The sequence below is a fragment of the Mastigoproctus giganteus genome, chromosome 2 (genome assembly GCF_048544385.1).
Source record: "Mastigoproctus giganteus isolate SK-2022 chromosome 2, ASM4854438v1, whole genome shotgun sequence".
NCBI lineage: Eukaryota > Metazoa > Arthropoda > Arachnida > Uropygi > Thelyphonidae > Mastigoproctus > Mastigoproctus giganteus.
In genome coordinates, this window is record NC_143576.1 from 97,906,139 (window position 1) to 97,920,747 (window position 14,609).

The following is a 14,609-nucleotide window of genomic DNA, read 5'->3' on the forward strand; positions in this document are numbered from 1 at the left end:
GGTTTTCATAAAAAAAAAAAAAAATAGTCTACGCTTCGAACCGGTTGGTACGTTAAGAATAACTGAGCAGTATTGACCAGTTAAGAATAACTGGTCAATATGAGCAGCGCCTCATATTGAATAGGCAGGGACTGACACTGATCTGTTTCTCCATTTTTGCTCAATAGTACCAAATTAAGAGGAGAAACACATGAATTGTGGTGATGTCTGTAATCTGACAGTTTGTTTTGTGAACAGCAGAATTACGATTTGTTTCTTTCTGAATTACACTAAAGTGTAATTCTGAAAGCAATCAACCATCATTCCATATTGTAGACTGTCTTCAAAAGAAAATTTTGAGGATAATAAATGGGTATACTTCAGTGAAATACACAATGAACCACTTTTGTAAATAGATTTTTTCTTTCTTCTTGCTAGAAATATTTTCTCTGATTATTTCCACATCACCTACGTTAATACTCAACACATTTTACATTTGGTTTTCCCGTAGCGTCCTCACGGGCCTCAAGTAGTCTGGAGCTGCAGTTGTAACCTATTGTGGTATAAAATGTTTAATATTCTTAACTATGAACTTCCTCTCGCTACTATTATCAGACCAAATGTAGTGTAAAATACTGTACAACACTGCGTAACCGCTGGGAGATTATCTTACATGAGGAAGTTCTGTAAAAGCAACCTTATGTAACTACAAAGAAGTTAGAAAAATCCGAAATTTAATTTGAAAGATTTTTAAAAGCTCATATAATATTCAAGCAAAATAAAATAATTTTCTGAACAGAAATAAATGATAGTTTAAAGATTTTATTTAACGATAATTTAACGCATTGATTTATAATAAGCAGTTTATGTATCCAGATAAACGCGTATTATAAGTTTATTTTTCCAGTTTAGGAAGAGAAACGTAATCATTATTTAGGAAACGAATGCTGTTGTTGCAGTAGGGTTTTAGGAGAACCAGCGACTAAGGCCATATTGTTTTGTTCTGTAAATTGCGTGTGTTCTATGGTTGATTTTCTATTTGCTGGACGAAAACCCGAGTTTCCATGTGAGAGAAAACAATGCTACCCATCGCCTGAGACTGACTAACTCAGCCACGTTGTGAAAAAGGGCCATAAAAATTCCTCAGGACATTGACGGGACTCGAAATCAGGTCTTTCTGTCTGCTGGACGAAAAACCCGAGTTTCCATGAGAGAGAAAACAATGCTACCCATCGCCTGAGACCGACTAACTCGGCCATGTTGTGAAAAAGGGCCATAAAAATTCCTCAAGTCATCGACGGGACTCGAAATCAGGTTTTTTTCCTCCCGGTGTGGGGAGGAGGGCGATCCTACTAACTGTGCTACCCACGAGGATAAAAGTTCCTCCAACCTCGGATTAGACTTAAGTTCAGGTATTTTTTCACATGGTGTTGAAGAACGGTGATCGTGACCACTGTACTGTTTAGTCGGGTGAGAGTTTTTCTTTCCGAAAAATCTGGTTAATCTGAAAGATAGCCAAATTGACCATAAAATAGAAATTAGTAACTCAGTAATACAAACATTGCCACATCTCGAGAAAGTCTTCTTTGTTCAAATGCTCCTACTATCTTTTCTGTACTAAATGCCTTTTCTGAAGAAGCTTTGCGGTTTTTGTGAGACCCAGAATTGCGCATCTGTTTTTCTGGCTAAAGAAGCTTTAGTGTTTTATTATTTATCTCCTCACGGGCGAATGCTCCGTACTACCTATACTGACACCACGGATTTTTTTTTTTTTTTTTTAAGTTGACGAACGGGTATCCTCCCCGTTAATTTTAAATAGTTTTTTTGAATGATTTCAGAATTTACAGATGTTCGGGACAGCTCAGTATGCAGTTCGTTTGCACATTTTCACGATCTTCATTGAAAGCTTTTCGACTCTGGATGGATGCACTTATGATTGTGATAAACTTTCACCTTTTCATTTGGCAAATACACAGGCTGATCAGTTAATTCGTGGAATACCAGCGCCACTATAAATATAATCTGGTTTCGGCGAACTGATGGTAGATGGCAGGAGAATATGTCCAAGAATACACCGATGCAATTGAAAGTTTTCACATGTTGCGTGGTAGTTGCAAAGTTTCTTTAAGTTACGTGTTGTTATTGAGAACCATATGTGAGCTGCATAATGGGTGATTTTGAAGACCTGAGAAACGTTTTGTTATACACTGTTGTGTTCATTTTATGAGTGCTATAGAGACTGTGAGAGAACCCAGAGGTTATGGAGACGCGTTCGAAGAAAATTGCAATTTTCAAGTGGCGTATTAAATCTGTGTTTCCAACGATTTCTCTCAGATAGCACTGCTCTCAAGGGATGGCTTGAAAGCAGTGCTTCTACAAGCAGGTTCATGGATCGAGCAAAGTTTCGAAGAGGAGAGAGAGAGAGAGCACCTACAGACCTCAGCGATGCATATTGAAACTACCTTAGTTTTATTCAGGATCAACGTGTGCACGTTATAACAAAGCACTTTTAAACGGAACTTGCTAACTACTAATTGATACTGCCGTTTTAGGGGTCCTTCTCAAGTAACGCAGTGGTTACGTACTGTGTGGAAAAGGCTTATTTTCTGTTCCTGTAAGGTTGGAAAGTATTGTTATCAACCATTTTCATACCGTGACCGAGTTAGTCAGGCACAGTTCTCCTCTCTGGAAAAAAAAAAGAAAAACAATTCTTCCGAACATCGCCAACTATTGATTAAAACAATCTTGAGGCATTCAATAAATTATTAACTTTGATTATAAAAATGCTTGCTTTAAAAAAAATAATAAACTATAGCTTTATCGTACTCTCATAAATGTTTTTTTTTTTTTTTTTTTTTTTGATTTGGTAGTTGTTGGCGCATCGGCTTCTGTGGCCATATTGCACCTCCCAAGGTTTTTGCAGTACTTTTGATCCAAGCCCGAGGCGGGAATCGAACCCGCGACCTTTGGGTTGCCGGGCAGGTACTTTACCCACTCGGCTAGCCCGGTCGGCCCTCATAAATGTCTGTATCCTATTTGCGCTGATCCGGCCCAGTGAAGTGAAGTACGGAAGAACAGAAGAGATTTAAATTAGCCAACCCAAAGGAAAATTTGGATGTCACGAAATTGGAAACATCGGACCATCACCAAATTTTTAACAAAAGAAGGGAATGGATCAAGAGTTATTCATGAACGCAAGTAAGTTGTACATGATGTTACCCCTTCTGCATACTAGATAAAATTTTGGTCTAAGCAGTTTAACTGGGGTTGATTCATAGAAGATAACCCCGCTCAGCACGACCCACAGAAGTGACAACACGTATTAAAGTGTCTACAAAAAAAAAAAAATAAATAAATAAAATAAAATTGAATTGAAGACCTGATTATCCGAGATTGTTGTTTGTTCGGTTTTTAGGAACATTAGCAACTAAGGCTCCGGGGATATGCGGTGGTCATTCCCTGACCTTTCCGCATCCTCCGTATTTGATGGTCACGGGCTCGAACCCCAATCTAATCCAGAAGCGTGTACTACGCACTGCTGTTCCTGCCCACCTGGCTACGGAGGCGCCGATTATGCGAGAGACACGTATTAAAGTGTCTATGATTGCCAGAGAAAGTTATAATTCTGAGGGGTCAGCAGTACTGAGCATGTCAAGGTCAGTTCTCGCTGGGTGCCAAGAATGTTTACACCATTTCAGAAATAGTGCGGGGCTGAAATTTGTGAGGGACGTTTACACTTGCTTGATGCAGATTTGCAATGGTTTCTTTAAAGAATTGTAATGGGGACGAAACGCGAATTGATCATAGTACGTAGTATTTAGGATCAAGCGGCACCGGTGTTTCCCACAACTTCGCAATCAATTCTCTTGTGTTGAATACAGAATCCTGTAAAGGCCAGTTAATGTGAATGATATGTGGTTTATGTAGTGTAGTGTAGGGTTATGTTGTTCATCTGGTCTCTTAGACTAGGGTCCCATGGAATAACACCGACCCCTAGTTACTGTACCAGGCAAGGGGAGACAGGCCAGGTTGTAGGGATCAAGTTCTCTGGCTTGATCCCTAAAAAAAGGTTTTTGTTTGAAAGGGCGCGCAGGGGGGGGGAACAGTTGCAGTTATGAATAATCGGTGAAGGCGAAGAGAGTGGATGGTAGGAAGACTTCCATCAGGAATTAGAAGTTAAAGGGACAGAGTGTTAAACCCACCCTCCACTAGCGGGACTGTTAAGAGCAGTAGAAAGTGCTTAGGGTGGTAGAGCCCATCAAGTGGAAAAACTTTCTCTTTTCTTTTAAAAGGGAAATTAACACAAGATGGCCTGCTTCTTTATGACAATACTCCTGTACACATGTCCCATAAAGCAATTGCTGCTCTGAGAGATTTCGGAATCTTAGAGTGAAATGATAATGATTTCAAAGAAGCTCTAAAAAGCTTTCTTTAGAGACCACCACAACTATTTTTTTCCTTGGAAAAAAAAAAAAAAACACTTATCTTCAGATATTTCTTGTCTGCTCTCAAATGGAGGACATGTATTGAACTCAATGGGGATATACATTAATTTTTTTTTTAAAAATTGTGCTGCTTCTTTTTTACTGAGGTTGATAACTTTTGAGTGATCCTCATAGCTAAAATTTAATTCATATATGAATTCTCGTACAATTATCAGAGTACTTTGCCCTTTCGTTTATCCTCATACGTGAACTCAAACCGTTTCATTGATATGGAGAAACTGATTGTTGCTATTATACATATCAGGACAACTGAACTCTTCCGTTGTTTGTCAGCTACTGCTATTCCCCAAAAATAAATTGATTTGGTTTTCTGCTTTCCTGGTCAGAATTCGTTGAACGTAAATCAGTTTGAATTTTCCTGTAACTTTCACTTATTAAATTCCACTAGTAAAGTAAGAAGTTTTGCTTAAAGTTAAATCAATAACTCCTTAAATATTACTTTAGAACTTCAGGACATCATATTACAGATAAATAGATCTGAAAAAGGAGATACTGCTTCAGAGACTTAACTATAAATTCTCGGACACCAGGAAATTTACGATCCCTTTCCCCACCATCACCACTACAAGTACTTTAACAGCCACACCATACCAAACCAGTTAAATCTTCCTGATTCTTATAGTTCCGCCGAGGTGATGGGCCTAGTTGTACGTCAGTTTCGCTATTCTACTGATTTTTAGCAGCGCAATTCATGACAGTAGTATCATAACCTCAATCGGCCATAGTATTGTGTAAGGTCTTTGTCCGTCTCTTATCTTATCTATGAAATATGGGTGTAATGTGTAAGATTTCAGTTAAGTTACAAAAATTTTTTTAAGGAAAGAAGAGAACGGTACACTATGGAATGCTGTCTTATTGAAGGGAATAAATTTTTGTGAATTTGAACTCTGTCCAACTTCTCTAGCTTTTATTCTCTACGTTTTTCTGAGAGCAACTGAATAGTTTTTAAGGGATATGGAAATGATTTACATGCAAACTTCAGCTAATTGTAAGTCTACTCCACACAAACACGCACGCGCGTGCGCGCACACACACACTAGTAGCAATCTGCAGAATCCAAACACGAACCCATTTAATTTCCCAAGATTAAAAGTTTTCTAGTGTAATTGGATGGGGAATAGCGTGACGTCAGCTAGTAAACTCATCTTATTTATTCATGACTGTGTATTCTCAAGTCTTCTCTCCGTCTTCCGGCGCCGCCTCTACTAGCTGAATGACCCGTCGGTGACGTCAGTCGCGGTCGATCACGAGCGATCCTCCGCTGTCGAGAGAGAGAGAGAGAGCACAGCAGTAGCCGACCTGACAGATCAGAAGCAGGCGGCTGAGATCAGTCGCTTCTCCAACTGCTGTCTCCATAACTAAATGGATTAACCAGAGAAGCATCAGCCTTTACGTTTTGTAAGCTATCCCTAGAACCACTTTGTGAATGTTCGACAAAAGACGGTGGACAGCTATGTTTTGGTTGTTTCGAAGGAGAAAGGTCGCAGACAGACGGTCCGTGACTCCATGTGTTTGTGAGAGCGGTAAGTAAGATATTTTTCATTGTCACTTGGATGTTCCATTAAATCGCCTATTTATTCCATCGTTTGCATTCAATAAAATTCCAAACCAAGATCGCATTCACGTTTTTGGAAACTCCTTCAATACATCTTCATGGAACAACACAATACTCTCCAATGAATTTTTAGAGGTATTCTGGAAATCCCCTAATGAATCACTGGATCTGTCAAATGCGCGGAACTCTCTCGTGCAACCGTAAAAAAATCTCTAATGATTAGACATTGGATTTCATCGTTGTATGCTTCTCTTACTCATTTACATCCGAAGCTTAATTCATCTGCAGTGGAAGATGGGGAGGCCTACATCGATTATCGAATGCATATCCTATCCAGACGCCTGCATTGACGTCTGGGGATGCAGATATTGGCACCACCGGAATATAAGATATCAACCGGATGATTTCCTACCACAGTACGAAATCATCCAGAATGCATTCTTATTTTTTAAGAAGGATAACGTTTAAAACAACACATGAAACGTAACGACATATGTGACATGCGATTAGTCCTAGAAACGCGTGTTGTTTTTTTTTTTTAAATTTTGTTTTCTCACAAATCAAAAATCCCTGTATCTAAGTTGGTGACCATGGAACGAGTTCAGTGTTCTTGCATGAACTGCATCACAGTTGCCGATTATCTGATAAGAGTGGGTGTGTCCACACCTCTCCACTTTTCCTTCCTCTGATGAGACATCTTGGGTGGAGCCTACACATATAGTTGTAGTGAATGAAAACTTGTGCGTGCGCTTGCAGTTCTACATGCGTGTAACACACACAGAGAGCGAGAGAGAGAGAGAGAGAGATGTGTGTGCAGTTAAGATATGTACGAAACAATTTGTTGACACAGATTATTCTGTGTGATTACAGAAAACTTTTCTTATCTGATGCTATTTCTAAAACTCACTCACTTAATCGAGAGCATTTTCCGGATTCTGCACACTGACAACAATGCAAATTTAATTCTTATCATTCAATATTTACTCCATTTCTTCTAAACTTCCATTTTGATTGATCATGCACATGCATTGGGAATCACACATATATATACAGGGTGTCTCAAAAATACACGGCATAACTTCAGGAATGAGTTCCTCATATGTAGACAATAAAAATATTTTATATCAACATAGTTTCGGAAATGCTTGATTTCCGAGTTTTGGTCTGTCTGTGACACTTAAATGTTTGTTTGTTTGTTATTTGGTTTTTAGGAGCATTAGCAACTAAGTCCATATTGCTCCAGGAATATGCGGTGATCATTCCCTGACCTTTCCGCATCCTCCATATTTGGTGGTGACGGGCTCTAACCCCGATCTAATCAATAAGCGTGTGCTACATAACTGTTCACATCACCTTATAGTAATTGTTCAAAATTTCCATCTTCTGCTTGACAGGCCTCACATCGACGTCTCATGGACTCGCGAAGACGATGCCAAATTCCTGGCATGTTTTGTATTGTCTCACAAACTGCCACAATTCGATTGCGGAGAGTTTCCACATCAGTTACTGGAGTCGAATACACCCATGACTTTAAATGGCCCCACAAGAAGAAATGTAGTGGGTTTAAATCAGTGAGCGTGGAGGCCAGGCAGTTGGTCCACCTCTACCTATCCACCAACCAGGAAACCTTCGATTCAGTTAATTGCGTGCTAGGCGGCTGAAATGTGCTTGAGCGCCATCGTGCATGAAGTGTGCTTGTTGACGAATGATCAGTGGCGTGTCGTCCAAGAAATCAGGCATGTTGTTTTCCAGAAAGTTTCTGTACGCCTGCCCTATGAGTTTGTTTGAAAGTACATGGGGCCCAAACTTATCATCAAAAACACCCGCCCAGATGTTGAGGCTGAACCGCTGTTGATGATATGATCGAAGAATTGCATGTGGGTTTTCCTCAGCCCATACATGCTGATTGTGAAAGTTTTGGATTCCGTCTCGTATGAACTGTGCTTCATCTGTGAATATCACTAAGGCAGGAAAGTGAGGAGTTGTACCACGCTGCTGCAAGAACCACTGGCAGAACATTACTCGCGCAGGGTAATTTGCTGGTGACAAGGCCTGTACCCGTTGTAGATGGTAAAGATTCTGTTGGTGTTCTCGCAACACTCTCCAAATAATCGAACGTTGAACAGCCAGTTGTACTGCTATTCTGCGTGTGCTGATTCCAGGAGTGGCATGCACAACATCCAAAATCTCCTCCTCTACTTCAGGAGTCGTATATCTTGGTCGTCCTCTGTCGGCAGCACGAGGTGTAAAGGTCCCATGTTCACAAAGGCGGCGATGGATACCTTCAAACGTTTTCTGGACACCTTGGTTCTGGGAACCTTTCGTAGTACAAACGACGAGCCTCCAGAGCATTGCCTTCCGCCAAACCGTACATAAAGTGCATATCTGCTTGCTCCTGATTTGAGTACATGGTCGGAATGGAAAACCACCAGATTCTGTCAGTACTTTGTGATGAAAGAGATAAGACCTGCGGGAGATAAGACATTCCGGTTAATAACTCGGGAACCAAGCATTTCCGGAACTATGTTGATATAAAATATTGTTTATATTATTGTCTACATATGAGGAACTCATTCCTGAAGTTATGCCGTGTATTTTTGAGACACCCTGTATATATTTCACACACTGACTCCTTTACTTCATATGCTATTGCTATGCTCTTTTCAGCATTCTGAGTTAGTGGTTTGCATTATTATTTTTTTTTTTTACTTAGCAACCCTTAACTTAACTGATCCACAAATAAGCACCTTGTCCCATCCCTAATCTCACTTTCGTAGTATTTATTTATTTATTATGCAGAACATGAAAAAAACAATAGCACAATATATTTTTATGCCGTTATATATTATACATTATATATGAAGTACGAGAAACCGTACTTCAAATTAAAACAGGATATTTTAATTTCAAATATTTTTAACACGATCGATAATATATTTTTTAAAAATATATTACGATAATTTATCCGCGTAAAAGATATGCTGGATTACGACTTATAAACGATCGCTAACTTCCAGATAGGGTGAACAAATCTTGGTACCAAACCGTCAAGGCGGATGGTTTCTTATGGACTTTTTTAATTTTTTTTATTTTTCACTTTCTTGCAGAATTATTCGAGGGTTGCACGGCCCACGGAAACTCAGGTTTTTCATCCAGTAAAACAGAACACGCGTAATTTACGGACATAATGCAGTACATATCATAACCCCAGTTGCTTTAATGCAAAAAATTTAATATATAAGAAATGTATTTATTTAATAAAAGATATACATAACAGACTGAAAGTCCGAACAAAGCGCTATATGAAGAAAGGTGGCCAGATGTAGTGGCGGACAAAAGCTGCATCACTTGTGAATTTTGCAAATAATGTGGGTTTCGCCAACCCACAATGCAGCACAATTTGCAAATTTGCAAATTGCGCTACATTGTGGGTTGCAGAAATGTTCGAAATGCATTTGTTAGATGGGATATATCTCTGTGAATGAAATCCAATAAAAGACTCCACCTGATATACCTAATTGCCATAAATATCTTCCCCAAGGGTAAAATGCGTAATTAATGGAAATATGAGAAATCATGCAAATGACAATCATGACAACCAAATATACATTTTATTGCATTTACGTGTACAAACTGAAATGACAAGTTAACGTAATAGTATTATGCACTGTAAATCAGCAAACTAAGTCCTCAATAATTTGTTGTTCCTCCTCGAACTGCAATTACAGCCTTTCAACGATCTCGCATAGAGTTAATCAACCTCTGGATATACGGTTACCCAGTTTCGTGGTACCACACCCTTACAATGCTCTCCTACAGCTGAACCTTACTTGGCTTCTTCTGCGCAATTTTAGACGACATTATGTACCAGAAATTTTCAATAGGGTTCAAATCTGTACTGTTACCTGGCCAGTCCAACACTGTAATGCCATCATTTCTGAGGCAGGACTGCACCTTAAGGGAGAAAAACGAGGGAAAACATTGCTATGTTTTGAGCCTTATGAGACAAGAAGATAAACTCATTAAATCTAAATAGCATAAAACTTACCAATTTTGCTGTGTGGCAAGGTGCGGAGTCCTGTTGAAAAATACAGTTTTGGACGTCTGTGTGGTGATCCCTAATAACGGGTTTCAAGCACTCCTCCAAGATAGCAGTGTAGGTTTCTGCATTCACCGTTCTGTTAATAAATTTAATTCGTCCCACCCCTTTGCTTGTTATGCATCCCCAGACCATCTGATTGGCGGAGAACTTTACAGTCGGTGTAATGCAGTCAGGATGGTATGCTTCCGATTTTCGTCTTCTGATATATCGCTTCACATCCGAGCCACGTTGAAAGTAGGCCAGTAAAGTCTTCTCGGATTTTTTTAAACTTATGTAAGTCAATGGAATTTGAATACAAGAGTCTCATAAGATTCAGAAGAGCGTTTGCAAGTTAAGAAAGGAACTTTTTTATAATCAATTAAAATATGCTTATCTTTTGTGATTTATTACATAGTGACACAAAAGGTAAATTAAAATAGCCTATCTTTGGGACATATTTGCACATTGGAATAAGGCTAATACAGCTATGCAAGAGCAGGTTAAAAATGTATTAACCTTTTTCAATAAACTTTCTGCAATATTAGAAAAAATTAACAGCTAAATAGAGCGTGTTAGCAATAGTCAACTAGAAATGTTTCCACTTACAGTTGAGTTAAATAGAGCAGAAATATGTCCACTGATATTAGACCCTTTAAAAATGCTAAAAAAGTAACTGAGGGCTCTATTTTCCAGATTTAGACTTTGAAAATTACAATTGTGTTAGAGATCTTTTAGTGGAAACTCAAGAATTCAATACCCAAGAGGAAAACAAATTTGTTTAAATGCATAATAACAGATCCCTAAACATGAAGCATAAAGAAGTCCCACTGAATGACTTTTGGGGTCAGGCTTCCAAGGAATATTAAAATTTAGGATGAAAAGCACTTGCCATCTTGCTGCAATATTCCAAATTGCATATATGTGTATATTTGGCTTTTCTGCTTTGGCAAATATAAAAACAAAAAAAGTGATTAACTTATTTCTGTTGTTGAGGAACTGGGAGTTTGTTTATCCATGATTTGTCCAAGAATCATTGTAATTTAAGAAGCAGCGAGCTCAGAAATCCCGTTGGAAAAGAGATTATTTGTGAGTGTTTATATTTATGTGTTAACAAATTGTTTATATTTGCTTTTTATTTTGCTTTGGAAATATATTACATGACTTTTGCAATTTACATAATATCCGAGCCACACTGCAATTTCGACCGTGCGGGCACGTTTCTATGTGCTCTGATTAATAAGTGATTTTTGTGCCGATTAAACATGGATTTACTCTTCGCTAAAGATCTGGACTTGAAGAACTAACGATACTGAATCATCAGGTGATTTTATATGAAATTCTGTGCGGATTTAAAGATTTATGGTAGTTTTTAATTCTTACATATGATAGCGTTGTGCCTGTATGTAGCCCGTATGCGTAGAGCCAATATGGCCGCCTTCACGATCGTCAATATGGCTGCCAGACACGTTGTTCATTTCACGCTCGTGGATTTCAGTTTAAAGTGTTTTTCTCATCAAAAGTATATACAGTGATTCTTCAACTCCAGTGGACTCTCAAGGTGAGAAAACTTTCTGTGCTTTGTTGGGAGTTTGGCTGGTTAGAAGCGTCACTATTTGTATTCTTTGTGTCAGACCGCATGGTCACCATGTGGCTGACATTTGGAATATAGAGAGAGGCGACCGATATAACGCGATCGCCACGTTTCTACCTTGATCTTGACTTGGGAGGTGCAACGGTGGTTGTAAACTTGGACAACATATGTGTCCCAACACTTCCTACTAAACTGTGTGCGAGTTTTAAACAAAAATAATGACTTTTGTGTGCTCCCCCCCCTCTGCCATAGACTTTCCATGGTAAAGGCTGAACTTTTCTCTGGTAGATTCTACTGTCTTTTTAATGCCACCATCGGGTTCGCTGCGCCCAGAAACCCCATAGGGAAGTAGTCCCGTTGTTCTAGGGCTATTTTTGCACCCAGATATTTCCTCCCCCCCACAAGTGACTGAGGGGGATAGCCCAATAACTTAAAGGCTCACAACTCGCCTTCTTTTTGTGCTACGCAGTTGTGGCTGATTTCATTTTTCATAACTCTCACAGTGCTTCTTGATAGTAGAGAGGAAATCCTGATAAACCGCCAATCTCGATCATCCGGAAATAGTGATATGGAGAGGAATATGGACAAAAGCAGAGATCCTCTTAGGGAAACCCAAGGCGACGAATGCACTATCATCACAAACCAAAAAAACGAAGGGATGGATCCTCGTTCCGGGACCCCCCAAACAGGTAAGAAAAAAAACGATAAAGGCTCGATACCAAAATTTGAAATAAAAACCCGTTCCGAGACGGAGATAAGGGAAATGTAGGAAAACCTCACAGCGATTGCGACAAAGAAGACTAGCGATGACAAGACACAGGAAACCTCCCTGGATCCTACCTTACCCGAGGGTACAATACATGAAAAATCCCTGTTCCTGAAAACTGCTCTAGAATCCCTCTTTAAAGAGCAAACAGAGTCACCACTGCACTAGGGGCTCAAATAATAACATTGTGGAATAATAAGCCTACCTCGAGAGCGAAAGGGCCAATGTTAAACTGCAAGCCTACGCTGAATGCGGGGCAAAACAAATGCCACAGCATGCACCCACATATGCACAAGCACTGAGGACCACGGCTCCAGATACCTCTCCTCAACTGCCACGCGTGGCAACTACTACAAAACGCAAAAACGCTCCTGCCGACTCCACACCTAGTAATATTAAAACCGACCTCAACAGCACAACACCAGACTAGTAAAGAGGTGAAACAAACCATTATGAAGAATGGTTTGTTTCACAGGATCTAAAGACTACAAACATCAAATCTATCCGAAAAGTAAGGAACACTGGTGTCATCTTTGAAACCCAGACGAAGGAAGGTGCAAACGAAATCCTCAACAACCCGAGGATCCAGACACTTGGTTTAGAGGCAATGTCCTCCAAGAGAAAGGGGCCCCAGTATAGGCATTTTTAACACCAACAAGGATCTAACACTAGAAGCTCTGCAGGAGGAACTATATTCCAGGAACTTTTAGCATGAGTACCCAAACATGGAACCAGCGACACTGATCACCCCAAAATTCCAAACAAAATCCAGGACAGGAGACCACACAAATTGGGTGGTTGAACTCACACCAGAGGCATGGAAAACGATTGCCCAAACAACCAGGGTTTTCATACATTGGGGCAGCCATCGCTTCAAAGAGCATGTGTCTGTTCCCAAATGCTTCCGTTGCTGTCGATTTGGACATACGACTCACATCTGTGCCCAGACAGAGCCTACTTGCGGCCACTGTGCAGAGAAAGGCCATGAGTTTGGCACCTGCCGTAAAAAAGATGACCCGCCCACCTGTGCAAACTGTAAATCACAGAAGATGCCAGCGGACCACTCACTCAGGGACAATCAGTGTCCCATCTACATCAAAGCTAAGGGTGCATACCAAATGAGGATTGATTATGGACGCACGCCTTACACCTTTTAACCTAGACAGGCCAACTTCGCGCAATTAAACGCACAGCGATCTAAGGCCGTGGCCGGACAACTCACCAAGAAAACGAATGAACAGAACCTCGACATCCTACTTATCCAAAAGCCATATGTGCACAGCCGGTGGGGGGGGGGTGAGAGGATATACACTATCCTACAAAATAGTTCAGGACATCAGAGACAACCCCTAGGCTTGCATCCTGGTTAGGAACCCTAGTATCACTGTAACCAAGATTTCCAGCTACTGTACATCCTGGGCCGCCTGTGCCCATATTATAACCTCGCTCGGCGAATTCTATGCAGTCTCATTGTACTGCCGCCCAGGGAGAGATATCCTCCCAGCTACCAGGTACCTGCAGAGTTTACTCACAGAATTCCAGAATGCCAGGATCGTCGTGGGAGCAGATGTGAACTGTCGATCCCCGGCGTGGTTCAGCCAAACCCCAGGGCATCGCAGGGCCACAAATGGACAACCTAGAGGAGTACTTGGCAAACAGTACCTTCACTATACTCAATCAGCCAAATAACCCCACCACCTTTTCCAGCACAATGTGGGAAGCCACAATTGATGTTACACTCGCCCCAAAGTCTCTGGCTGGTTACCTCTCGGGATGGATGGTCAGGAAAGCTGGACCACATCGGACCACAGGGTCATAACCTTCGCGCTTCAACGCACCATAGACAGTCAACAACCAACCCGACAAATCCAACATAGATACGCCATACAGAAGGCAGACTGGCCACTCTTTCAGACTACCTTAAGAGAAGCAGCACAAACCATCCAAATAGAGGGGCTGAGCCTGGGCCAGCACCAAACCGCCGTGGTGGACCTCATCACTGCCGCCGCAAACCGCTCAATTAAACGAAAAAACCCAACTCCAGGGCCGTCCCCTGGTGGTCCCTGGAACTACAACAGCTCAGACGCGAGGTGAACAGAAGGAGAAGTCTATTATAAAGAGCACGACTTTCC

General features: G+C 40.6%; 1 protein-coding gene across 1 annotated transcript in view; it reads left to right on the plus strand.

Moving 5' to 3' along the window:
• The first annotated feature begins 5,791 nt into the window (after nt 1-5,791).
• Nucleotides 5,792-14,609, plus strand: part of LOC150089448 (uncharacterized) — a 105,229-nt gene continuing 96,411 nt past the window's right edge. Inside the window, exon 1 of the mRNA XM_090368603.1 lies at nt 5,792-6,007. Within this exon, the coding sequence (XP_090224729.1) occupies nt 5,911-6,007 (97 nt within the window). The 5' untranslated portion in view covers nt 5,792-5,910. The remainder of the gene's footprint in view (nt 6,008-14,609) is intronic.